Source organism: Sebastes fasciatus, chromosome 24, assembly GCF_043250625.1.
Source record: "Sebastes fasciatus isolate fSebFas1 chromosome 24, fSebFas1.pri, whole genome shotgun sequence".
Lineage (NCBI taxonomy): Eukaryota > Metazoa > Chordata > Actinopteri > Perciformes > Sebastidae > Sebastes > Sebastes fasciatus.
Genome location: NC_133818.1, coordinates 8,647,762 through 8,672,998, shown reverse-complemented (window position 1 = coordinate 8,672,998; position 25,237 = coordinate 8,647,762). Strand labels below are relative to the sequence as shown.

Below are 25,237 nucleotides of genomic sequence, written 5' to 3'. Positions count from 1 at the left end.
GCCAAATCCTCTATCTCCCTCTTTACCTGCTATACAGTCCATGCACTGCCTGTATGTATACTTTATATATGTCTACTGTGCATATACAAGAGAGTTGGTCAGTAAATAAAAAAAATAGATTTGTCAGCTCTTACACAAGCCACTTATATCCGCCTGCCAATTATCAGTATGTGTCAGCTTGTCTGGCGGACACCACAGTTATGAGCTTTAAAAGCAAAATTTATGAAATTATTTCATGTTCCATAGGGAGAAGTCCTCAAACTCATTGCAATAAACACATTTTGAATTGAAATGAATAGCGTGGAAAAAGTGGTGTATTGTGAATGTTGAAGCCAATATGGGAGGTGACTTCAGATGCAGTTCCTGTTCATGTTTCTACAGTAGCCCAGAACGGACAAACTACAGCAAACACTGGCTCTAGAGAGAGACTTTAATGTTTTTACGTTACCTGAAGGCCATCGTAGTTCTCCGACACGCTTGTGAGACTGTGGTAACCTGAGCCGCAGAGTGCAAAACCGTAGTACCACCAGCCACCGTCTGACTTCTGTTGCTCCTGAAGTAGTGTTATTATGGTATGGATGGCGCCGTTTTGCACTGTTATGCAGTCGGTGAATCACATTACCACAGTCTTGGAAAGGGAGGAGTGGGTGGAAGGGTACGGTAGTTGGTTGCAATCTGCAACCACGCCGCTAGATGCTGCCAAATCCTACACACTGTCCCTTTAATTAATCAGAATTATTCTCCAACATTTTTTTCCACAAGTCTCAATCGTCAATCTGAATTCTTCTTGGTGGCAATACCAAAGCATTTTATTTTCATTTCATTTAAGGTGCAGTGTGTAGGATTCCACGGCATCTAGCGGCGTGGTTGCAGATTGCAACCAACTGAAAATTGTCCCATGTACCAAGCGTGTAGGAAAACTACGGTGGCCGACACAAAAATGGGAATGTCCCTATCTAGATATTTTGATCAAATACATTCATATTGATACCAATATTACAACGATATTGTTGGATTAAGTATTTGTGCTTTCAAAAAATATTTACACAATGAGATTTTTGATAAATAATCAACAGTAATGTGGATTTAATGACTCTAAATTCTCTAAAACCAGGAAAAGACACTTTTGAGATATTACGATACCCAAAATCTAAATTGATATCTAGTCTTATATCACGATATCAATATAATATTGATATATTGCCCAGCGCTCTCTAGCGCCAGTGTTTGGTTTGTCCGTTCTGGGCTACTGTAGAAATATGGCGGCCGGCTACGTGAAGAGGAAACGCTCCGTATTTAGATATAAACAACTCATTCTAAGGTAACAAAAACACAACGATTCTTATTTTCAGGGGGTTTTACGCAAAAAAAAATCATACTTATTAATGTAATATTCCTCTTCTGCCAATAAATCCCCCAAAATGCTAGATATTAGGACTGTGGTGGTATTGTCCCCCACTGGAGTCCAACCCTGGTGGCTTGTCATCATTAATGGAGGAAAAACATGTTGCCCAATAAGAACGGGCCTAAGGCTTTGATTGCAGCAATCTATCCACTCCTTGTGTGTTAGTCACCACTGTATGAAATCCATACTACGCTTCAGGGCAGCTGTGATGGTGATGCTACAAGGTGCAGACAAGTATTATTGCTATAATAGTCTGTAATATAATGCAGCCTCTGTTTCTCAACAGTCCACTCGGAGCAAATGCAACCAAACTGGACTCAAACAAACATGTTTCCCTCCCCAACGTTCCAGTCAAACAAACCCGGGTTGCTCAAATATTGCCATTTGACTTCAACCGCTGCGAGGTACCGACTGCTGGTGCCTGAAATGATTTCAGCCAATGGCGCTCGGGCTCGGCGCTCAAACATCCTTTGGAATGTGCGTCGAGTACAGCGCGAACCCCTCTGCATTATTCATCAAAGCTGCCTCCGACATACCTCTGGATAGAAATATGATTAAACCAGTGGGCTTAAGCACTTCCATAAACAAGGATATGATCGTCTTTAATAATAAAAAGCTCTCAAATGGGTGTTGCATAAGCAAAAAAGAAATCCTTGGAGGCTTGCATCTAAGAGGTGGCATGACATCATGTACTGGAAATCAACCGAAGCTATTGTGTAGTGACTGAATATCTTCATTATTCGATTTCTAAATAAAGCTGCATTTAACTTCAAAATGCTGCACACTGACCTTCCTGTGATAATAAACTTGTGCAGTGATAATTGAGCACAAAGCCCCTCTCTCTCTCTCTCTCGCTCTCTTTCATCGGTCTCTCAGCCTTGTAACCTCGCTGTAGTTCAACCTTTCTTATCGCACACACACCTGACCTTCCATACGGCCCCCCTGGCTGAGGACCAACATGTGAACCGAGGCTGTCATTGACATCCTCTTGCATCATCGTCGCGAGTGTCCAAATGACACCGTGACCCGGCGGGCGCATGATTGCGATCATCACAAGGAGAAGCTATGACCCTGATATAGACCTTGCAGGCCATTCTGTTGCCAGGGCAACAGCTTTGGTCCGAGTTTACTTCCTGTCAGCTACTGCAAATATTGCTTTATGCAAATGCATGTATATATTTATTACTGGAAATCAAATAACAACACAAAGCAATGACAAATATTGTCCAGAAACCCTCACAGCATAAAAATGATATGCTGAAATCATAACGTGGCAAACTCAAGCCCAACAGGCAACAACAGCTTGAGGTCAGAGGTCAAGGGACCCCTTTGAAAACGGCCGGGACAGTTTTTCCTCGCCAAAATTTACGGTATGTTTGGAGCGTTATTTAACCTCCTTCGCAACAAGCTAGTATGACATGGTTGGTACCAATGGATTCCTTCGGTTTTCTAGTTTCATATGATGCCAGTATCTTCACTCGTGGCGTTAAAATGAATGTGACATGTTAATATCGCGTTAACTTTGAAAGCCCTAGTTGTCAAGTTTGAAAAGGTCCATAACGGCGAGTTCACCTACTCAGCCTGTCACCTCCAGTGTACAACAGTGTTGTAGCTACTCTCAAAATGTAATATATTAAATATTACCATTAACCTTGGATCCATTTTGCATGATTTTGACTGTCCTTGGGTCCCTTTTTTTTTGGAGAAATTGGGCACGTCACTATTGGGTAGGTCTGCCATGGGTCGGTTTTGGACCTACAGCAGCATATTTATTGTAACTCCAGCCCACTTGTCCCTCTGAACCTCCTGCCAGTGACTGTTTAGTTCAGCGAAGTGCTCCCTTGTGTGAGTCAGTAACCTCCCACGCCCCCTAACACACAGCCTAAACCCCCTCCAAAACCACCTTTTTTTTTCTTAATGACAAACAAAACAGTTGGCATGGACGCTTCTTGACAATCTATTTATTATTTGCCCTGCTCACCCATTCATTGCACTCGCAAACCAAAGTGACCCCCCAAACTGGCCGGCCCCCTATTAAAAAGCTGCCTATTTGACTTGAACTCTATTCCAACCTCCTCAGCTTGTTGCCAGCGGCCTGTTTAATTCCTGCTTGGTGCCATTTCTGCACAGTGGCCCCCTATTGCCTCGCGATGAATCCCTCCTCCCAGCTCCGCCACCCATGCCCTCCCATCCCATCCCCCTTCCTTCTCCCCTCTTCCTTCCTCTCAACCCCTTTGCCAGTGGCCCTGCAAATCTCCGGAGGCAGGCGGTGCCAAACGTTCCAGCTGTTTAAACAGGTCAGCGGTTGGTGGCGGGTGCCAGCCGGGGTAGCTTTGCCACTGTGGGTGCCCTACATCACCGGTTAGCACCCTGAATCCGTTGTCCCCCCCAAGGGAGCTGCAGGGCCCAAACTGTACTGGAGCTCCGCTGAGAGATGCTGGATTTACATGCTTTTTATTGCATCCTTTGCTTTGTTTCTGTATTGTTGAAAAGAAAAAGGCTTGATGAAAAAAAAAATCAGAGCGTGAAAACACACTAATTTAAGCTGGTAGTGTAAAACCACTGAGTGTGAATGTTAGCAGAGACTGCTCTTTCCATGAACTAGAGTGATCCAGGTGAAAGCTGTGAACCGTTATTGATTTCACCTTTTAAATCCACTACAGTCATCCAGGGGAGATGTGCTATACATAGATGAAGGGAAGAGGGAAGAGACATTTATGCAAGATTTAAGCCTCTGGAAAACTGAGACGAGGGTGCTGCAAAAATAGAGTGCAACTCATTACAAGCGAGGCATTTCGGGGTGTCTTTTGTTCGCGGATGCCACATTGTTATTCTAGCAAGAGATGCAGTCAGAGCAGAAGATTGGAGAGTTTCTGCACCTTGCTTTTATTCTCACTTTCTGTTCCATTTAGTTCCAAGATTTAAAAAAAAAAAATCCCTCAAAAGGTGGTGTTGCCGAAAATACCTGCACACTTGAAAACACGTTCTAAACCGGGCTGTCAAAGTTAACGAGATAATAATGAGTTGGCGCAAATTTGCAGCTAATTTCTTCAACGCATTAACGCAACTTTTTTAGGTTGCAGCAGGCTCAGTTTTACTAGAAAACCAAAGGAATCCATTGGTACCAACCATGTCTCTATGGGTACCCACGAGTCTCCCCTCTGCAGACATGCCCACTTTATGATAATCACATGCAGTTTGGGGCAAGTCATAGTCAAGTCAGCACACTGACAGCTGTTGTTATGATTTGAGCATATTTTTGTCATTGTTTTGTGTTTTAAATTGATTTCTAATAATAAATATGTAAATATATTTGTATAAAGCAACATATTTGCCCACTCCCATGTTGATAAGAGTATTAAATACTTGAAAAATCTCCCTTTAAGGTGCTTTTTTAACAGATTAAAAATGTATGATTAATTTGCAATAAATCGTGATTAAGTATTTGAATCGATTGACAGCCCTAAAATAAATAAATAAAATAATAAATAGGGAAATAAATAAAAACTGAATTACATGTGAACAGAAAAAAGTAAATTGGGAAATAATTAAATGTGAAAATTTTATATATTAAATTAAGATTGATTATAATTTGTCAAATACATTTTATTTATTTATTTTTCTATTTCTGTGTGTAGTTATTTATTTTCAAATCAACCTGCATGTTTATTTAAAAATTGAAGTACATTTTGAACAGAAAAATGTGATTAATGGCGATTAAATATGGACAATCATGCGATTAATTCAATATTTTAATTGATTGATAGCCCTAGTTCTATAATATTTCTCTCCGTAAAATGCCGCTCAGGTCATGATAATCGGACGCAGCATTTTATACTAATATTGAAGTGAGGTTTTTCTTTAAAGGATTCTTTGATGGCTCCATGGGTCTTACAGACTTAACAAAATCAGACACTAAAATATAAAATGAGCGGTTTCACCTCATAAAGGTCAAAGTAAAGGTCACGTTTTATGTCTGAATTAGAAAGTCTTAGCAGGGAGTATTTAAAAAAGGAAAAAGGAACAGAGGAGGTGATGTACTGTCAGCATATGCAGGAGAAGACTTTAATCATGAGGAGCGTATCAGAGTGGAGTGTGTCAGAGTGATCAGAGGCAGACTGCAGGTTGACTCTGCAAATGAATGAATGTTAACTAAAGCTTTGCATGTATACGACATCAGTCCACTGAGATGCTATTGGCAAAGGAATTAATGGAGCTAAAATATAAATAAAACCAGACATTTCTGGAGCATTTGCACGAATGCAACAGCTGGACCGTGAGCGTATAAATAGATTTATTTTTCTGTATTTCCCTGCCCGTACACGGCCTCCAAGGGGAAATGCATATGGACTGTACAACCAACATGGTTTCCTGTTGAATTATCCAGCAACCCCTGCAGGCCAATTAGTACAGAGCACTACCGCATTCATGTTGTGGGACTAAAGAAGTTGTTTTACTCATAATAATAATAACATATTTCCTTTTTATTGTGACATCACTTTCCTATTATGAGCTTTGTTTCTTTGCCATACTGAACATCTAAAGAGAATTTCTCACATCCTTAATGTTTTATTTTTATGGCATATTTTCTTTTTTATTATTATGATATCGTCTATAATTATATTCGGCTATTTTTATTATAGACTGTTTTTTCCTGTTAAATGACTTCTTCTGTTGTTATGAGAACGTTTCGTCTTGTAAAAAAACATTCACGGTGTTGATTGCAATGAAAGAATTAGTGCTGTTAACTCAATAATAAAGCGTTAACGCCATTAATTTCTCTGACGCATTAACACAATTCGATCTTTTGGAGGTTCTAGCGGGTTCAGTTTTAAAGCTAGAGTGAAGATACTGGCATCATATGAAACTAGAAAAACCTTAAGACCTTCTGTAGAGCTGTTAAAGTTAATGCATTAACGCAACTTGTGATTTTTAGGTTGTAGCGCACTCAGTTTTACTAGAAAACCTAAAGAGTCCATTGGTACCAACCATGTCATACTAGCTTGTTGGGAAGGACGTTCAATAACGCTCCAAACCTAAGCTCAATTTTGGTGAGGAAAAGCTGTCATGGCCATTTTCAAAGAGGTCCCTTGACCTCTGACCTCAAGATATGTGAATGAAAATGGATTCTATGGGTACCCACGAGTCTCCCCTTTACAGACATACGGGTCATTCTCATTTTACAGCTAAACAGTACGCTACAAGATGTTTCTGAACACATTTGAGTGTGAGAAACAAGCATTACAGTAACAGAATACTGATTAATATTTGATCAGCGCTGCCTAGTTTGACCGTTTGTTCGGGATTTGTGAGTGATTGACAGCTGCTCAGAGACGGCAAGGCTCCAGCTCGGCTCTGATTGGTTGTTTCCTCCAGTCTGGTATATCCGAGGACACAGAGGAATCAAATTTTGCCGTTTCCATGCAGCTTTTTTAACGCAATATTTCAAAATGTGCATAAAAATGTGAATGAAAACACAGAGCTAGAAGAGGCGTTGACGTTGCAGATATTAATGTGATAAATTAATACCAAAAAAATGGACTAGTGCAGCTTTAACCACGTGAATAGCAGATTATAAAGAGCTAGTTTTTGGTAAGACGGTGACAAATTCTTTTAGGTATGAGAAACCACAAGAGGAAGAAACACAAAGCGAAAAAGCGCTTTGTGATGCCACAGAGGGTGGTAGTGCTAATGATAGGTCTGCCCCTGTGCATACTGTAAGACATAGTTATAATATGATTTAGGCATGCTCCAGATCTGTCTCAGAGAGCGCCGAGATGTATTAAATCTCGCTCTATAAGCCCGCAAACTCTGTGTGAGTCGAATATGAATTAAGCATGTTTGAAGTAGTGACTCCTCATTGTGGGGGTGGCTTCTCTCTCTCTCTATCTCTCTCTCACACACACTCCTCCTCCTCTCTCATCATTACTCTGAAACACATTTCGCCCACAGACGCAGCTGACCAGCCACCTCCCCCCTCCCTTGCGGACCTGTGGCCGCTCGCCCACGGAACGCTCCGCATCAAAGTTAATTTCCGGGACTTGTTCAGGTGATCAAGCAGTCTGTGAGCGAGGTCTTGGCTCTGCTGACCCGTGTGATGAGGCTTTACTGCTGCGCGGTGACACCGGTGTGGGACTTTGCTCCAAAAACCTAACTTGATACCTCCCTCGGGCGAAGAAGCGTGAGATCAGTTTTCACTATCACAATCAATACCTCCCGTGTGAGCTCACACATGTGGTAATGATCACTCACGGTGGGCGGTGACGGCTGTTTCAGCCTGGGATGGTGGATTTTAATTGGCTGATTTAGCTGTCAGGAAGTGCCGGGACCTTTTTCATTTGGTCACGAAACACATTACTCGAAGTGCTCGCGCGTGAGCCGCCGTAATTTATTATCGCAATCTGAAAATGCCATTAAACTTTAAAATAAATTAGGAGCTGATCATGTTATGGCGGGCTCTTAAGCACTCATCACTGAGTCCTGTATGTCTTCTGCTTGTGATGTAAATCATTTTTGTTTATCATATAGCGGCTAAGCAGACTGGGAAGGAGGAAGAAACTGTGAGGAAACAGGATGGTTGAGACTGAGAGTAAACAGAGTCTGCAGAAGTTTGCCCATGGCAAAGAACAGCCGAGTCTGCTCCAATAATACAAAGTCACAGACGACCTACGCTACCTGAATGCAACTTGTTGACAGGAAATGACCTCACCGGTGGAGCACACATCACTGAAGAAGTAGCAGAAGGCTAAAGTCTTTCTCAAAACACCCCCTACACCTTCTCCCTACCCACTTCCACTCCGTTTGTTTGCGTGGAGGGTCTTCCATATTAAGTGCCATTTAAACCAATTAGCAGGGAGAGGAAGTTGGTTATATAACCCTCCATGCCTTGACATGTTTAATGTGTTCCCTGCTTTGTCTTCCTGTGACTGTTTTTCAAATGTTAAGTAGTAATTAGTCCAAGCAGCGCAAACAAAACGTAAAGAGAGACTCTGAAGAATGTCCATCTTCATTTTCAATTTTTGCTGTCTTATATTCCATTGTGTGGACGTGTTCCAGTCTCTGAGTCCACTGGGCTTTCCTCCAATTTACATCCAGTTATCAACTTTCTAGCAATCAGTAGAAGTATGTGTAGTATATATCTTTGGTCTTTACATTTTTGGGAGGTTCTCCAAGTAAAAACAACACAGGATCCATTGGGATAGCAATTTTCATCTCCTTTTTTATATCTCGCCAAAATCCCTGCAGTACTGGACAGTCTCAGAAGATATGTGAACGATCTCCAGTCGTCCCACATTTCCTCCAAAATAAAGCTAATATTGAACTTTTGTTGCATATCCTTTTTATTCTCAATAATGTGAACTTTTGCACATCCCCTCCGCTTGATACGAAACCGAGATCATCTCAAAGCTTGCCGCTGCATTTACACCATAAAGAAGTCTGCTTCATTCAGCTGTGAGTGTGACTACAAACAGAGTTTATGGAGTGGGAGTAGGGGAGGGTCCGATTTGAGAAAGGCCGTCTGTCTTTATATGTGTTAGTTTGTTCTAAGTCTAGATGGGGGAAGGAAATAATACCCGGAGGCACAAAAAGAACCAGGTCTGTCACAGCTCTTATGTTGCAACCATTACCTGCGTGAGGCCAATAAACAACCGATTTCATCTCGGGTGGCTGAAAATTCCCTTTCCTCCCTGCTTGGCAGGTTACTGCTGAGATAAATGGGCACATATGGCTGCTATACTGTACCAGCGTAGAAACTGACACCTAAATGCACACAGAGTGGCACAAATCATTCTTTAATTATAACTTTTGTGGCTCACTTCGACCACTACATCCTACGAGCTGGCGGGAAAACGGCTCTGAACTGTCACCCCCCATCACCCAGACACCCCCATCATTTTCAATATCTCATTGTAAACTTGTCGGCTATTTTTTCTTTTCATAAATAAATAACAAAAAAAGCCTCGCAATGCTGTAAATATGCCCCGAGTCACCGCGCTGTGTCCGCCCCCCTCTGCTTTAAACTTCAACATAAGCCTGCTTTAGTGCCATTAAAATAACTTGTCATGAAAGTGTAGCCTGGGAGCAGAGCAATCAATTTCCATTACATCAAGGCCCCAACTGGGCATCGCCACAGAACTAAGCGCTGGTAAGCAATCTCCCTGACCGAGGGTGGTTTGTGTGTCAGCATGTGACGGGTGGAGAAGGGAGGAAAAGGATTTACTTGGCTTCCGTTTTTCCTTCCCAGCTTTACCAGTAGAGGGACTTTTCGTCTCCTTAAAACAGTTTTGGTCACGTTCCAAATAAGGAAACAAGCCTAATTTTCCATCATAACATCGTGTGAGATTACCAGCAGCCGAACAATGCGGCCTCGTCTCGGTGCAGCGGCGCTCTCCCCGAAGTGATTTAGAATGCACCTTTTGTAAAAGACCAATCTGCAACTAATTAACATCAGAGTAATTTATGCTGCAAAATTGATTTTTGCTCACTATAAATTATGCAGGAGTCCCATCCGCCGTCCCCCCTTCCCCGCCGTCTTATCTCTCTGGTGGAATCGGTGGATTGACGCGTGGCTGAAGTGTCCTTGATGGGGCATTTCTACAAACTGTCAGAGATAGGAGGAGTGGTAGGGGAAGAGGGCGATAGACGCGTGTACTCGTGGCCTTGAGGAGCCATAAATCTAAAGTCACTCTGAACCAGCCTAACAATAGAAGCACAGACACTTAAACACAGCATTAAAGTAAAAAAAAAATAGTGCTGTCAATCAATTAAAATATTTAATCACAATTAATCGCATAATTGTCCATAGTTAATAGCAATTAATCAAATTTTTCTGTTCAAAATGTACCTTAAAGGTAGATTTGTCAAGTGTTTGATACTCTTATCAACATGGGAGTGGGTAAATATGCTGCTTTATGCAAATGTATGTATGTATGTATTATTGGAAATCAATTAATAACACAAAACAATGACAAATATTGTCCAGAAACCCTCACAGGTACTGCATTTAGCATAAAAAATATGCTCAAATCATAACATGGCAAACTGCAGCCCAACAGGCAACAACAGCTGTCAGTGTGTCAGTGTGCTGACTTGACTATGACTTGCCCCAAACTGCATGAGATTATCATAAAGTGGGCATGTCTGTAAAGGGGAGACTCGTGGGTACCCATAGAACCCATTTTCTTTCACATATCTTGAGGTCAGAGGTCAAGGGACCCCTTTGAAAATGGCCGTGACAGTTGTTTCTCGCCAACATTTAGTGTAAGTTTGGAGCGTTATTTAACCTCCTTTGCGACACACTCGTATGACATGGTTGGTACCAATGGATTCCTTGGGTTTGCTGGTAAAACTGAGTCCACTACAACCTAAAAATCGTTGCGTTAATGAAAATATAATACAGATGCGTGTTTAAAAATTCAGGTTTTCTAAAAATCGTAACTCATTTGTGCCCAAAGATTAAGTATGATAACGAAAAATGCCACAACATTTGTTCTGATTGGTCAGAAGTCTTGGAATTTGGTACAGCCATAATTTGGGCAAGTATCTAACATATAATGGCAAAAACAGTCGTCCCATGTGCCCAAATACTAGTTATAGTACGATAAGAAAAACTCACTTTTCAGCCAAATGATTCGACCCATTTTGAAAATTTCTTCACATTTGTGTTCAGGCGAGCCCGGAGAACACTTCCACCAAAGGAAATTAAAAATTTCAGTTTTAGGTCACAAATGGATAAGGACTTTTGGTTCTCCACATCTCCTACTCTGATCACTTGCTCCACACCACCACAGTGTGGAATCCCATTAACACTAGTTTAGCACTGATTTTCACATCTCCGAAGCGAAGGCACTAAGTGAGCGCTAATTAGCGGAGCGACGGCATTAATTATGTAACACGTCATCTTAATTAGCAATCCCAGATGTACGGCGTGTCAGAGGAGCATTTGTAAGCACAGTTTGCTAATTGATAGATATTTGACGGGATGTATGACAGCGGCCCAGCTGCAAAGGTGACAGTCGGTTTTAGGGATCCTAAATCACATGGAAGAACACTCTTTGTGGGTAAAGCAGAATAAATAGATAAGCTTAGAAGAGATTTTTCTTTTCTGTAGTTCAGTTTCAGTTGTCGAAAGAAATATTTATCACAAGCATCATTATACCTGTCAAATCACGAGGACTATGTCAAATAGCTGCCCACTGTTAGTAATTAGGGCCTCTAAGCTCTTGATCCCGCTTTCATGCAGGGGGATTATTGTCAGGGATTCTGTCTTCCTTCTTAAAAAAAAAAAAAGCCCAATCAATGTGCAACACAGGCACCAGACCACCTGACCTTTTTTTTTTTTTTTTTTGCATTTTTGCACCATCTGTTCAAACCGGCATCACATCTGTTGCTTGGCTTCACCTGCTCCGCGAAGACCTCGTCTCTTAGGCAAAGAGGTTTCAGTAAATATTCCCCTCAAAAACTTCAGATTTCTATACACACGCTGATTTAGTCAAGACCAGCACAAGCTCGATGTGTCGAGATGACACAAACAATGAGCGCACCTGCCATTTTTGTTGCCATTGTGTGGCCAAAAGAGTTGGCACATGTGGAGTATAAATAGAAAAAGGTGGGGTGCGGTGATGAATCGTTCTCTCAGCCAGTCACATTATTTGTGCTATATCTTTTGAATAGCTGTGCTAATCACACTCAGTGAATGAAGTAGAGAAACCAGACTGACTGCACCAAATAATAGTTGCCAAAGTAGTTTGGTTGGTGGCCAAAGTAGACGTTCTATCACAAGGCAACCCACAGAGACAACAGACAGAACATTGACATTGAATGATTCTGCTAAATACCAGACTAAGCTTGATGCCAATGTTGTTGAGTGTTCAATGCCAAGTTTAATTTCAGGGCATGGGAACTACAGAATGGTTAAGGTATGGTTCGGAAACTAAAACACTTGCTGAAGGTTATAGAAAGATCATCAAAAAACTAGAATTACCGCCTCATGGTTGTATGCCTCCGCCAACAAGTTAAGTTGCAGTTTACATCCATGTCTGTCCAAAATGTCATCACAACCCAAAAACATAAGGCCTCCGACCATGAACGTTGAACGCCCCCCAACCTCCACACCTTTAAAGGCAACCAAAAGAGGTAGCATATATCTCAAAACACCTGCACCCATTGGTTTCTACTGTATGTAAGGCCACACACAGGTGGGGCCTTGATGCGCGTCACTGCTCATAAGAATATGCTACTGTTCTACTTACTCCGTTTTAAAATCCAATTCATTCCCAGGCTACTGTACCCTGACTACTACTCCTTTCTGTATGGCATGACACGCTCAGTATGTGCTGCACTTTACTTTCTGCTTCATTACATAAAGGGCAAACTGCTGTCTGCATTGTAAGTGAACACTGCCATTGGATGTAAATCATGCACTGCAGAATCACCCTCTGTGAACACTATTTCCAGGGATACTGGGAGGCGTAATGTGTCATGGACTCGAGCTCGGGCTGCTTCTACAGTACATGCAACAATGATGCCACTATTGCCAAAACTGTGAGTGAAATAAAAAAAGAAAAGGAAAAAGGATTCCACGGCTGTCTATTGTCAGTCAATCAGGGCTGTCGTCTACCAAAGAAATTCTTTGTCGACTAACACACAAACGATTTTGTCAACTAATTGCTTAGTTGATTTAATCGACAGATCTGTGAAACTGAGTTTCTCCACAAAGAATCACACAAAAGCACCACTTTAAATGTTGTGTTTACCGGAGATGTGTTCATAAGTTTCTTAAAAATAAGTCATCCAGCATGAAAGCATAAAAAACAACTAATCTACAAAAGAAATCTTAATCGACTAAGACCAAAACGACCAATTAGTCGACTATGCGACTAAAGAAATCTTAGTTGACTACGACCAAAATGACCAATTAGTCGACTAATCGACTACAGAAATCTTAATCGACTAATACCAGAACAACCAATTAGTCGACTAATCGACTAAGAGGTGGCAGCCCTAGAGTCAATTACTCAATCTTTACTGTAATACAGATAAAAATACCAACACCTCATATTGTGCTAACTTACTATCCATTTACATGGAACTCCAATGTCATGGTACCTCCACTCCCATTCATTGCCATGCACAAAACACATCCAACATACTGTACATGTCAAATGCAGAAAACAGTGATATGTGCAGCAGGGGACAGTCTTTGCAATGATCATACTTTGTTTCCCCATTCCTGTTCATGATTTGTGCATCGATACAACTCTAAGAGTCCAGATACTTAGCACTAAAATTGCATTAAATCCTGCATTCCACCGTTGCTAGCACCGTGTCCTAAATCTTGTGACAAAACTGCCATGGGAGATAGTCCTTTGTTTGCTTAAAACAGCATCTGTGCCCAGAAAGTGCCACCTCATCAAACAGGGGGGACACTGATCAAAGTCATCTCACCTTGTGGAGAGCCGGCCAAGTCAAACTAATTCCTGGAGCTCTTCCTCGGCAGTTTGTTCAGGGCCTCGGATCTGCCTGGCCGAGCCAAAAAAAACACAGGCGTCCAGACAAACGTTGCCAATTACCTGTCACTGTTTCATGGGGAGCAAACAATACCACACAAACAGACGGATGACCTTAGAAAATAAAGGGATACAGATGGAGGGAGATAGCTTTTCTAAAGCTCTAATCATAACGTCGAAACCTCCTTTTTATGTGAGTAAAAACACATGTTTGACAGCCACGCACACATTTCAGTGAAATTACAGCCTGCACTGATATACAGTAACCAAGTAACCACTCCAGCCTGAGAACACTCTGCGCATGCTTCCCTCTCGCTCCTGTTTCGCCCACTTCCTCCCCTGCTGTAAGCTCTGCAATCACATCTCCTGTGTGCCGTTCCTTTGATGGCGCCAGCAGGTGGAAGCCCACCGGGATGCTGAGTGTGCACTACAGTGTACACACGCTGCTGCTGGATTGATCAGAGCGCGGGGGTTGAGTTGACTCGCCGGTTCGGGTAGTGATGGCAGGGGAGACGCATAACAAACAGCCTGCCAGAGCCACAGGGGGATGGAGGGCATCGCTGAAAACATGGGAGTTATGGCAAACAGCTGGACAGTGCAGGACTACAGCACATGTGGAAAATGTATAGAGGAGAGTAGGAGCACAGAGTGGAGGCATTTTTAATTTAAAGCAACCTGGTTGGTCAGTGCATTTCCACCCGGTCTTGCAGGTAGGTTATTATAGTAGGCTACATAGTCCGAAACCAGGACGACAAACTTTATTAATCCTTTCAACTTTGACAAAGGTGGCGCAGATGAGATCGACTCCTTCTGTTCTTGCCTTTCGCAATAAAAGCCCAAGACATATAATATTCGCAAGCAAGCATTTTGCATATCGTGTAAAGGCCTTAGCTGTGCTGCTAAGCAAATAGTGTCTCAGTGCTCCTGTGCTTTTTGCACGTATTCAAATGAGGTATTACGCAGACATTTGGTGCACAATTGGACCCTTTCTATGCAGATGAGCCTCACTGCAAAAACAGCCCAATTCACAAAGATTGCCATTAATAACCATACGCAGTTACAGTGAGATTATTAGCGTCTTCAGAGAGTTGGTGGTAAGTGAAGCGTATTTTTGTTAAAGATTTCCCCGGCTGATGAGCCTTCTGCAAATTAAAGCTGCACAAGAAAAAGATGATATATAAAATATGCCCCATCAACCTAAATCCCAAATAAGAGCAGCAACAGCATCGTTCTCCGCCATAAATGAGACCCAATTAACTCATAAGCCCAAATTAAATCCTGACATGTGGTATGCTTTCCGTGAAAATAATTTGTCCATAACCTCCGTCCTCTGCAGCCATTAAGAAAATAAAATGTTGGTCATGTGCCGTTTAGGTAATGAATTCCAACGCGCTGTTTCAAAGATAACTCTCGCTGCCACTAAAGTGCAGAGTGGTCCAATGCAGGTCTCAGCAAATCACATTACAAGGCTTTAACTGGTTTCTTACAATATACTTAGTTGTGCCAAAGACTGTTTCTACAAGGTTAGAGTCCACTGCTGAAATCCTCTCCTTTCGCAACAAGGCCTGGTCCCATAGCTGACTACACAATTTAGTTGGCGGCAGTAGAAGAGGAAGAAGAGGAAGAGGGAAATGCCACTGTCAAAGCCCAGCTTGAGACTTTCCATTATTGGCTGTAAAAGAAAGCCTCAGGTTCTGCCTTTCACCTCTGATTGATATTTGGTCTTGACTGGGCAATGAGAGTGTGGCGGAGGTGGGACGTGACAAATGGTGAGACAAAGGGGCTGAGGCAGATAAAAAAAAGGAGGTGATAAAAAGATCATAAATCTTAACACTATGATAACAAAAATACATTGCCATTTTAGATTTGCTCTTTCGTTTTGCATTCTCCTGCAGGATTTCTTTGCTGATTTAGCGTATTTTTTTTTTTTACATGTGTTGCATGTGCATGGGATGTCCTCCTCACATTCTCCATCATCCGGCAATTCATTTAGGAAAATAAGCAGCAAGGCACATGAAAAAATTAATTATTCCAATTGAACGAAAAGCCATCCATCACGCTTTAAGAGCTCTTCACTCAGCTTGAAGTGCATTTCATAACACGGCTAGCTTCCTCCTCGCAGGGAATCTGCATGGCGACAGTAAACTTGATGCGTCACGCTGGCGACTTCTTTCCATCCAGGTTCACCATTTATCTGCCACTTGATTCTATTATACAAGCTTTTTTAACAAGGTCAATTAGTAGCATTGTGTTATGTGAAAAAGTTTGTCTGTTGATCATTTTGTCATACATACTGTTACCAAGATCAAGAACGAACTTCCATGTAGCTTTTCACATCCAAACCTTCCCATGTTCACCTACCATGTTCTTCCCTCCCAAACCCACCTGCTACCAATAAAATAAATAAGTGAAAACCTCAGTAAAGATAGGGTTGGTAATGTTGAGAAACTAGCAAGAGTACGCCGAAAAACCGAGCCCAGTGTTGCCAACTCTTTTCCAAGCGCTACATGTCCAACAAGTCCACTCAACTGGCCGTTCAAGCGGTGACGTACCCTATCATGGAATGCACCTGATTGGTCCCTGGTTTCCTGCTCGACGTTTCAAACACGAAACAACATGGCGGCCTGCTCGCAACCTTTCTGTTATTCCGTCTAAACAACCCAACAAAACATACTCTTGAAAACATTGTAAGCGGGAAATAGGCTATGTTGAATCTCGTTTCATTTTAGAACTAGATCGCCTATAGTTTGACAGCTTGGTCCAAGTTTGGTGAGCCGGACGCGTTGCGCTGGACGGGCTCATTTGCATAAAGGACTGTTCCGGCCTTTTTCATTTTGAAAGAGAAACAGCCAATAAGGAAACTCCAACACTCGGCCAACCAATCGTGTAACTTCATCAGTCAGTGACAGACGTTTGCGTTTGTAGAGCTGGCCCTCTACGATTGAACCAAAAAGCCAAGAATGCTATTGTATGTATCACCATGAGACATAAAAACAAGCCTAGTCAAAGTGCCTATGGTTTAAAAAAAATACTCCATTAGCCAGTACCACTGCTTCAGAACATCGTGAGGGTGTGAAGATCATAATGCCATGCCCAAAGGTATGACATATAAGCATTCGTGAAATAAAAATGAATCAAAACTGAGACTCCCAAGTATCTATGTGTATTTCTTGCAAGCAACTTCCACACATATAAATCTAACGGCTACAACACAAACAAAACAACACAAAAACATCTAAGTTCAACAAGTTAACCAACCGTGCTGTAACGAATAACTCACTCTTGAAGAGTTGAAATGCGCCATCAGCCACAGCAGGACACGATGAATTCAAAATGACAGCATAATGGCAAGCTTCATCTTTATTTATAAGTCTCTAATAAAGTGACAAAATATCAAAGCTAATGATTTTTTTTTTTTTTTTAAATGCAATAAATTACTAAACCTCATCAAGCACCTGCTGGTTACACAATGTATTAAATTCACAAGAAAGAAAAAAAAGGATTACTCTGAATCCACTCAGTGCATCATCGTTTCTTCTCCACCAGCACCTTGGCCAGATTAATTATCTTCCATCAATTAAAAGGAGCAATTATATTCCAACCTCCTTCATATGCTAATGAGTCAACTCGGGGATCGGAGAGGAAATTTGTAATGGCCACCAAATGGTGCTGGCAGGAGATGTACCTTTGCAGAATCGAGGCATTAGTGTCATATTGCCCTGAAGAGGTAAACTGTTTATTAGGATTAACAAGGATATAGAGGCCCTGTTAATATTTCAGTGTTAAATGACTCCATACTGTTACGGATTTAATACTGAACACATATTTAAAGTTACATATTGCTATGTTCTTGTGCCAAAGGCTGTCTGTGTTCCTCTCGCCGCCCCCCCCGCCAAAACAAACGCCACATTTCTCTTTTTTTTTTTTTACTCAGCAAAACTAAAGTCATTTAGCTGCTCCTTGAGAACAATAGACTGAAGTATAAAGGATCAATATGTTTCAGCTTCAACGGCATTCATCATGGTGACAGGATTGCATATATTATAGGTAATGACATCCAAGAAGTGCCGGGCCAGGATGCGAAAAAAACAATGGGTCCAATATTGAAAACAAAAGTTTGCCCTCGAGCTTCTGATGTCCATATTGGAGAGACTTATGGTTGTGTTTCTAAATGAAGACTTTTCTTACTTGCTAACTTGATAATTGCTAACACGGCATGGTAAGGTAGTTTAAACATCACTGTCTTGCTGTAAAGACTAGTCTAAAAAGAAGAATAGAAGAGAACGTAGCATTAAAAATGATGGTAAATACGATTTTTACTGGGTATTAACATAATGTATCTGGATAATGAAATCTGATATGGACTTTTGCATTTGTATTCATAAGTGTTCTTGTTATCTAGTTTCTGTCCACATTATAATTGGATCCCGATATACAAATTAGACTAGCTGGCATACTTGTCAACAAGCATGATGTGTCCGAGGTCAAAGGAAGCAATGTGGAATACTTTCAAGGAACCTCTACAACGTAAGGCGAGGGTAAAAACGCACCCGATTCAACTGTTATCAGCTCATTAAATGTGAGTTATAAGTCGCTATAAGCACCATAGATGTGGGTCAGTAGGGGCCTACTACGCTTTCACGCTTTCCACAGCGCCTGACTTCTACTTTTGCTCCTGTCATAATTACTACGGTCGCTAGAGGTCGCTGCCATGTGAATCGATGATAAAACCTACTAGTAGGTGTAGCAGGCCCCTACTGAGCCACATCTATGAGGCTTATAACCACTGACCACTAGAACTACTTATTCAAAAGACCTGACAACAGTCTAACTGTCTGAAAAAGGTAATCAGTGCTAGTGGAGAAGCTTGCTAGCACTAGTGCCAGCTCAGCAGTCATGTGACCCCTTTGTCCTGCACGTTGTGGGGGCCCTCGAGAGCCTCCCGCAGCGATACCACTCGATAATATCTGCTTATTTTATCTTTGCAGAGGTCATAGCTTTCTGATGGGCATGTTGAGATAGCAGGAAGAGGCGGAGTTGGGTGACCATCTCAACATATTTTCTTTCCGAAAAATGTACAGATTTGCACCTGACTGACATCTGATCACAGATTTTATTGCATTTAGCAAACAATAAGTTTCTGTGTTTGTCATGTTCCTACAAAAAAAAGTGTAAAAGCCGTGCATAGTCTTGTTCTCTACTTAAAATTCATGTTCTAAACTTGTTCTGCACATCTGTTTTTCTTTGTCTACGTTTGCAGAAAAACACCCTCTAGCTTACAAATGCACAGCAGAAAACAGATATCAAGGGAGAGGTTCCCATCCTTCAAGAGGAAGAAGCAACATAGGTCTTTTCATTTCCAACCAGTCAAGTCCGTGTGCAATAATATTAAGACACTGATGCAGGATTGTGCTATCTGGCAAGAAACCATCGTTCACTCGAGAGGAATTGGTTTTAAATGTGCTAGACTGAAAGATAGTTGAAACGAGTGTTGCAAAGAGGATTTAAAGGAATACTTCACCTGCAAAATGACCATTTGTATATCAATTACTCACCCTGTGTGACTTTGAATTCTTGATGAAACTTTTTCTTGCATGCATCCACGGCGAAAGAAGCAGCAAAAGAACGGAGAAAAGTCTTGATGAATTGAGGGAAATGGGCTCCGATTCTTCTTTCACCACGGAGGCATGCGAGAAAAAAGTTTTTCTTCAAGAACTCAAGGTAACGCGGGGTGAGCAAGTATTCCTTTAAGCCACAAAGCTACCAGAGTATTAGATCTCTCTATTCAACAGACTTTAAGGACATGAAAAATACCAGGTGAATGAGTCAGTTTAAAGAGGAACGCAGAGACATTTTCTTGGAGATTCAGGACTTTTTCCAACCTCTCAGGCATTTTGGTTATTTACACGCTCGCCCCTTCCCTTCCTCTACCAAGCACACCTCATTGCGTGCCGGTTCAAAATAAGAAAAGCAGGTTAACAGCATCAGTCCCAGCTCATTAGCTACACTGACAGTCTATTTTGCACACCAAAGTTGCTGCAGCCCTGCGTATCTGTTTCATCACCGCTCCTTCATTCCGCCGTGTTTAATCTAAGACATCAAACGGCGCACCTTGCAAAGAAGTCGTAAAAGCGCACATTTTATTTAAAAATGAATGTCGCTTCCAATTACCCTGGCGAGGGAGCTCGTTATGATTTTTAGTGGCGCTCATTATAATCACATGGAATCTGACCTTTTGGCCCGTTGCACTGCTGTGAGAGGGCCTCTAGGCTGTTGATAAAGAGGGGAGTGACAGGGGTTTTGATGGCGAATTGGAAGTATCTGCGGGAGGTTGATGATGATATTACATAAAAGTTCATGTATACTTATTCCAGATAAAAGAAAAGAAAGTATGACTGGTCCCCTCCTGTGGCTCCTCATTTAAAATATCCTGGAATCGCCCCTGGAGAGTATGCGGATCGAAAGGTCAACTTTGAAACACAGGGTACACTTAAAACCCTTTTCAAACTACAGAGAAGTAATGAAATGTAACTTAATGTGTAGCTATAAAGGTTCTGCTTCTTTTCCAACTGCTTTCTTTTAGAAACTGCTTGGGAGATTTAGTTTTCTTTGTACACAGCAGTGCAGCTGAAAGATTCAACCAGATTACAGAAAATTAAAGGTTATATCTCATATAAACTAGAAATTATAAACTGTAGATAAGGAAAATGAGTAGCAATGTCAGCCCTATTTTTTACATTGTTGTCTGCCCCACAACTGCTTACTTTACTCGCTTACCGAGCAGTATATATAAATGAGAGATGGGCATCCAGCTTTGGATGACGCAACAGGCTAGTGAACTTTTTTACGTCAACTTCCTTTCAATCTCAGCCTAGACTACCATTTTTGCACAACTAAAATATGGTAAGAAATGCATTCCCTCTTCTCATCAGGGTACTTATAGATCAAAATGGTAATGTTTTTTTAGCGCAGTGGTCCACATTAGAAACTAGGGACGAGGGGTTGCCGACTAACTAACCAACCAACCAACCAATCAATCAATCAATCAATCAATCAACCAACCAATCAACCAACCAACCAACCAACCAACCAACCAACCAACCAACCAACCAACCAACCAGCCTACCAACCAACCACCCAACCAACCAACCAACCACCTAACCAACCAACAAGTCAATATGTTGCTTTTAATCAACAATGGTTGATTATGATTGGATAAAGATCCAACCTTTTGACGCCATAGGCTTAGATATTATCACCATAGACTGTATATAAGAAATGGACGTAGTCGACGTGACGTCACTCATTGGTTTGAGGACTACAGTTTTTAAACCTCGAGTTCGGCATTTTGGCTTTCGTCATCTTGGTTTTTGGCCGTCGCCATCTTGTTTTTTTGCAACCAGAAGTGACACGAGAGGGTGGACTCTGTTTTATGGTCTATTTGACTCTTAATGGGACCATAATTTACAAAATGAACATCATGCTGTGTTGAAGAAGACTTGAAATTAGCGATTGAGACCATAAACTCATGTTTACAATGTTTAGTGAGGTAATAAATCAAGTGAGAAGTAGGCTCATTTTCTCATAGACTTCTATACAATTAGACTTCTTTTTGCAACCAGAGGAGTCGCCCCCTGCTGCATTGGCTTCACTTTTCAGACCTGGAGGTTGCCCACTGATTATCGGCAACATTTTATGTCTTAGTTGGTAGAGCTTTTTTTCTTAAGCTCAGATGTGATTCTGTGTTGTTACTCTTTTTCAATTTCACACTTCTTCTCACTGGGCTAAATGGGTATATAATGGGGATAAATGTCTGACAATTTCCTAAACAATTGAACCCTAGAATGCTTGTTATCATGATTAATTGTTAAAATTAGACAAACCTGAGTGTTTTGTACACAAAAGTATTGACTATTACGACTAGTGGAGGACACTGATTCAATATGAAATCAGGGGATCTATCAAAATCTGGAGGGAAACTGGAAATGATGTCGATTGAAAGGCTCTTGTATCATTAATCATGAGCACATGAAGGTGTTTAGGACTGAAGAGTGGTTCAACCAAGTTAGTGAAAGCTTGGCCTAAACACCAATGACAGGGGTTCTTTCCAAGAACGAACCCCCCTTTCCTTATAGGACAAGACGTGTTTCATGTGTGACGCAGCAGCAGCAGACAGAAATAGAAGACAGATCAAAAGAACCGGGTAGTTAGCATGATCAGTACAGCCACCGTGGCTGCACAAAAGAAAAAAAACACCACGCACGAAGACTCCAAACTTCTTCAATCGAAGACGGACGATAAATAAATAAATCCAAAACTCAAAAGGAAAGCAATTCTGCCTAAAAGGAAGCCAAAAGCAGAGCGAACGCTGGCATTGCTCTCCAAAGATAAAAAGCACTCCGAGTTCAGAGAGAACAATGAGAGCTTGTGTAACACTTTGTATTACACTTTGTTACCTCGAGGCAAAATTGTATCTTGTAACTTACAGTAAAAGTCAACTTTGGTCTCTGCATCCTTAAAGGTACATTTAAGTATACCAATACACTACACTACGAATTAGACCCAAAGGTCCCCATTGTTTTTAAGTGTCATTTTCCTTACAAAATGTCAAGTAAAAACAAAACCTTTTCTTTCACACATACTGACAACATCTTAAATCAAACCACCAAATAAACTTGATTTATATCCATTCATCTGTTTTCTATACAGCTACTGTACATCCTGGATGGGTTCAAAAGGCTAAAAACAGACACGTTCACACCTCCAGGCAGACTGGATGTGGGAGTAAACCCAGACAAACACAGTTGGAAGAGTATAAAGAAGTCATAAATGCCAAGGCCCAATCATCAATCATCTTCTGACACCTGTTTTTGAAATGCTGAATGTCTCCAAAGTAGATAGAGAGATTAAGACTATTCCCCCGTGATGACATTTTGAGGCTGGTGAGAAGATGATTTATGACTTCGCTCGCCCCTCACCGGAGTCTGTCTTTGTCTCTTTAAAGGGACGATAAAGTGTAATCAAGGAGCAGTTTACAGCAAACACTTTGTCCGACCCCTCACACCCACAATGCACTGTGGCAGCTGAAATGCAACGGCCCCTCTAACCCCATCCAAAAAGCTCTTCACTTCTCTCTGTTTTGTTTCAGTCTGCGTCATCCTGCATTTGTTTGGATTCTTGCAGACGTAAGCCACCACGGAAAAAAAAAGCGAGTTCAGCCAAATGAGTCACAGAGATGGAAAGCTGTTGTCATATGAAAAGGTCCAAAGCACAGGGACACTTTGACTCAAAAGAACGTGACCTCCACTTTTCAATGGGCATTTCATAATGGAGCACATCCGTAATACAGGACAATATCAAAGGGGACATATCGTGCTCATTTTCTGGTTCATATTTGAAAATTGGGGTTTCTACTAGAACATGTTTACACGCTTTAATCTTAAAAAAACACATAATTTTTCTCATAATGTCTGTCTGAATATACATGTATTCACCCTCTGTGTATAATTAAAGAGGACCTATTACGCTTTTTCCCTTTCCTTTAGTGTTTATATAGTTTTTTGTGCATGTAAAAGGTCTGCAAAGTTACAAAGTCCACGCCAAAGGGAGAAACACTGCTCCTTAACTGCCTGAAACGCCTTGCTTGAAGTCCTGCCTATTCTTCCGTAACATGGTGATGTCACCAAGTAACACATTTGCATAAAACCTGCCAGGCACCTACAGTAGCATGGCACTCCCACGAACAAAGCTAGTTAGAGCGGAGCTGGAGCGCAGTCCAAAGACCAATCACAACAGAGTAGGCCAGCTGACCAATCAAAGCAGACTGGGCTTTTTGGGAGGGGGGACTTAAAGAGACAGGCACTAAAATGGAGCGTTTCAGACAGAGGGTGAAAAGAGGTGCTGCAGCACAGCCAGTATGAGAAAAATAAAGCGTTTTTTTTTTACATTAAAGCAACAACCATGTTCTAGTAGAAACCCAAAATACAAGTATGCACCTGAAAATGAGCATAATAGATCCTCTTTAAGATATAAATTTGGGGCCCTCCCTATCTACAGTCCCTGCTGTGTCAACCTTGTCTGTGGCAGTGTCAGTGGCAAGCAATCTGTCACCCACTTTAGGTTCAGGCTTAAATATTTCAACAGCCTTAAGAAAAAGTGCTGAGGTGGCTGCTGGTGGCGGAGGTGGATTCCACTACTTAGCAATTAAAGCAGCCTAGAAGTCACAGAGAGACAGTGACGCAATTGACTGCGACACTTTGGCGAAAGGTGCAGGGATCAGCTTTAAAAAGCTCCATTTTTTAACAACCTGAAGACACCTTTTTTTCTACCTACATCACATTGTAAAAATCTGTAGAAAACAATCACCAGACAGCGCGCACAAAGGCGTGAGCAACAATGAGGATATTTTGTGGAAATACTTTTGTTTTGAAATGCATTCAATATACTGACGTTCCTTTCTGCTGTCGCAAGCACTGCAGCAATTCAGGCTCCCTGTATCTCTTTCAGTAAATGCCAGTGTTTAAACATCTCGACAAAAGGAAGCAGAGATGACTCTGCAATCAAAGGATTTGCAGCATTGAAGAAATGTCAGGAAAAAAAAAGTTCTTTACCTGTGACGGATAGCTCTGTAGTCCTCCGCACCACAAAGTTCCCAAACTGTAATTCGCAGGTGTAATTCCCAATGTCATCTTCCCGTACTTCCTTGATGGACAGAGTGTCCCTCCTCCTCTCTATGGTTTGTCTCCACTGCTTTGGCTTGCATTCCTTTATTTAAAAACACAGGAAAAGGACCGGCGGGGATACAGAAAGTTAGAATAAAGAAAATGCACTGTGTCACTGTTGGCTTTCAAGTGTTTGAAATCAGCAGGAAACACGCTTTCACTTGACATGAGACTTTATATTTTGTCTGAGCTTTAAGCATATTGAGGCTAAGTCCACAGAGAACCCTTTGTTACTAAACAAGCTGTCATAAAGAACTAAAACAGCTTCCCACGCAGTTATGGTAGAGAGACCTCATCTCATATTATGCCAGATTTCAGTTATGGCGCACCCCTTTTGCCCAGACACTAATACTGTTTCAGACAGTGTGTTTATCATTCTGAGGGAGGACTACCGTACTGGATTGGGTTCAGAGGCTACTCGTAAATACATTACTAAGTTGGGTAAATTCTTAGTAACTGCATAGTTTCAAAGTAGCAATTTACTAAATCCGGTTGCACCGTCAATACCTGAAATGTCTCGAAACATCTTAGGTAGTAAAGGTAATGTGCAAATCAGTTGCTAGGAACAACGTATCCTCATATAACGGTTCGTATGATATCTT

At 41.5% G+C, this 25,237-nt stretch overlaps 1 protein-coding gene across 2 annotated transcripts in view; it reads right to left on the bottom strand.

Annotated features, from left to right (window-relative positions):
- LOC141763039 (interleukin-1 receptor accessory protein-like 1) overlaps positions 1-25,237 on the bottom strand; it is a 258,379-nt gene that overhangs the window by 115,957 nt on the left and 117,185 nt on the right. For both annotated transcript variants that reach the window (XM_074627288.1, XM_074627287.1), the window contains exon 5: positions 24,525-24,678. In XM_074627288.1, the coding sequence (XP_074483389.1) occupies positions 24,525-24,678 (154 nt within the window). The remainder of the gene's footprint in view (positions 1-24,524; positions 24,679-25,237) is intronic.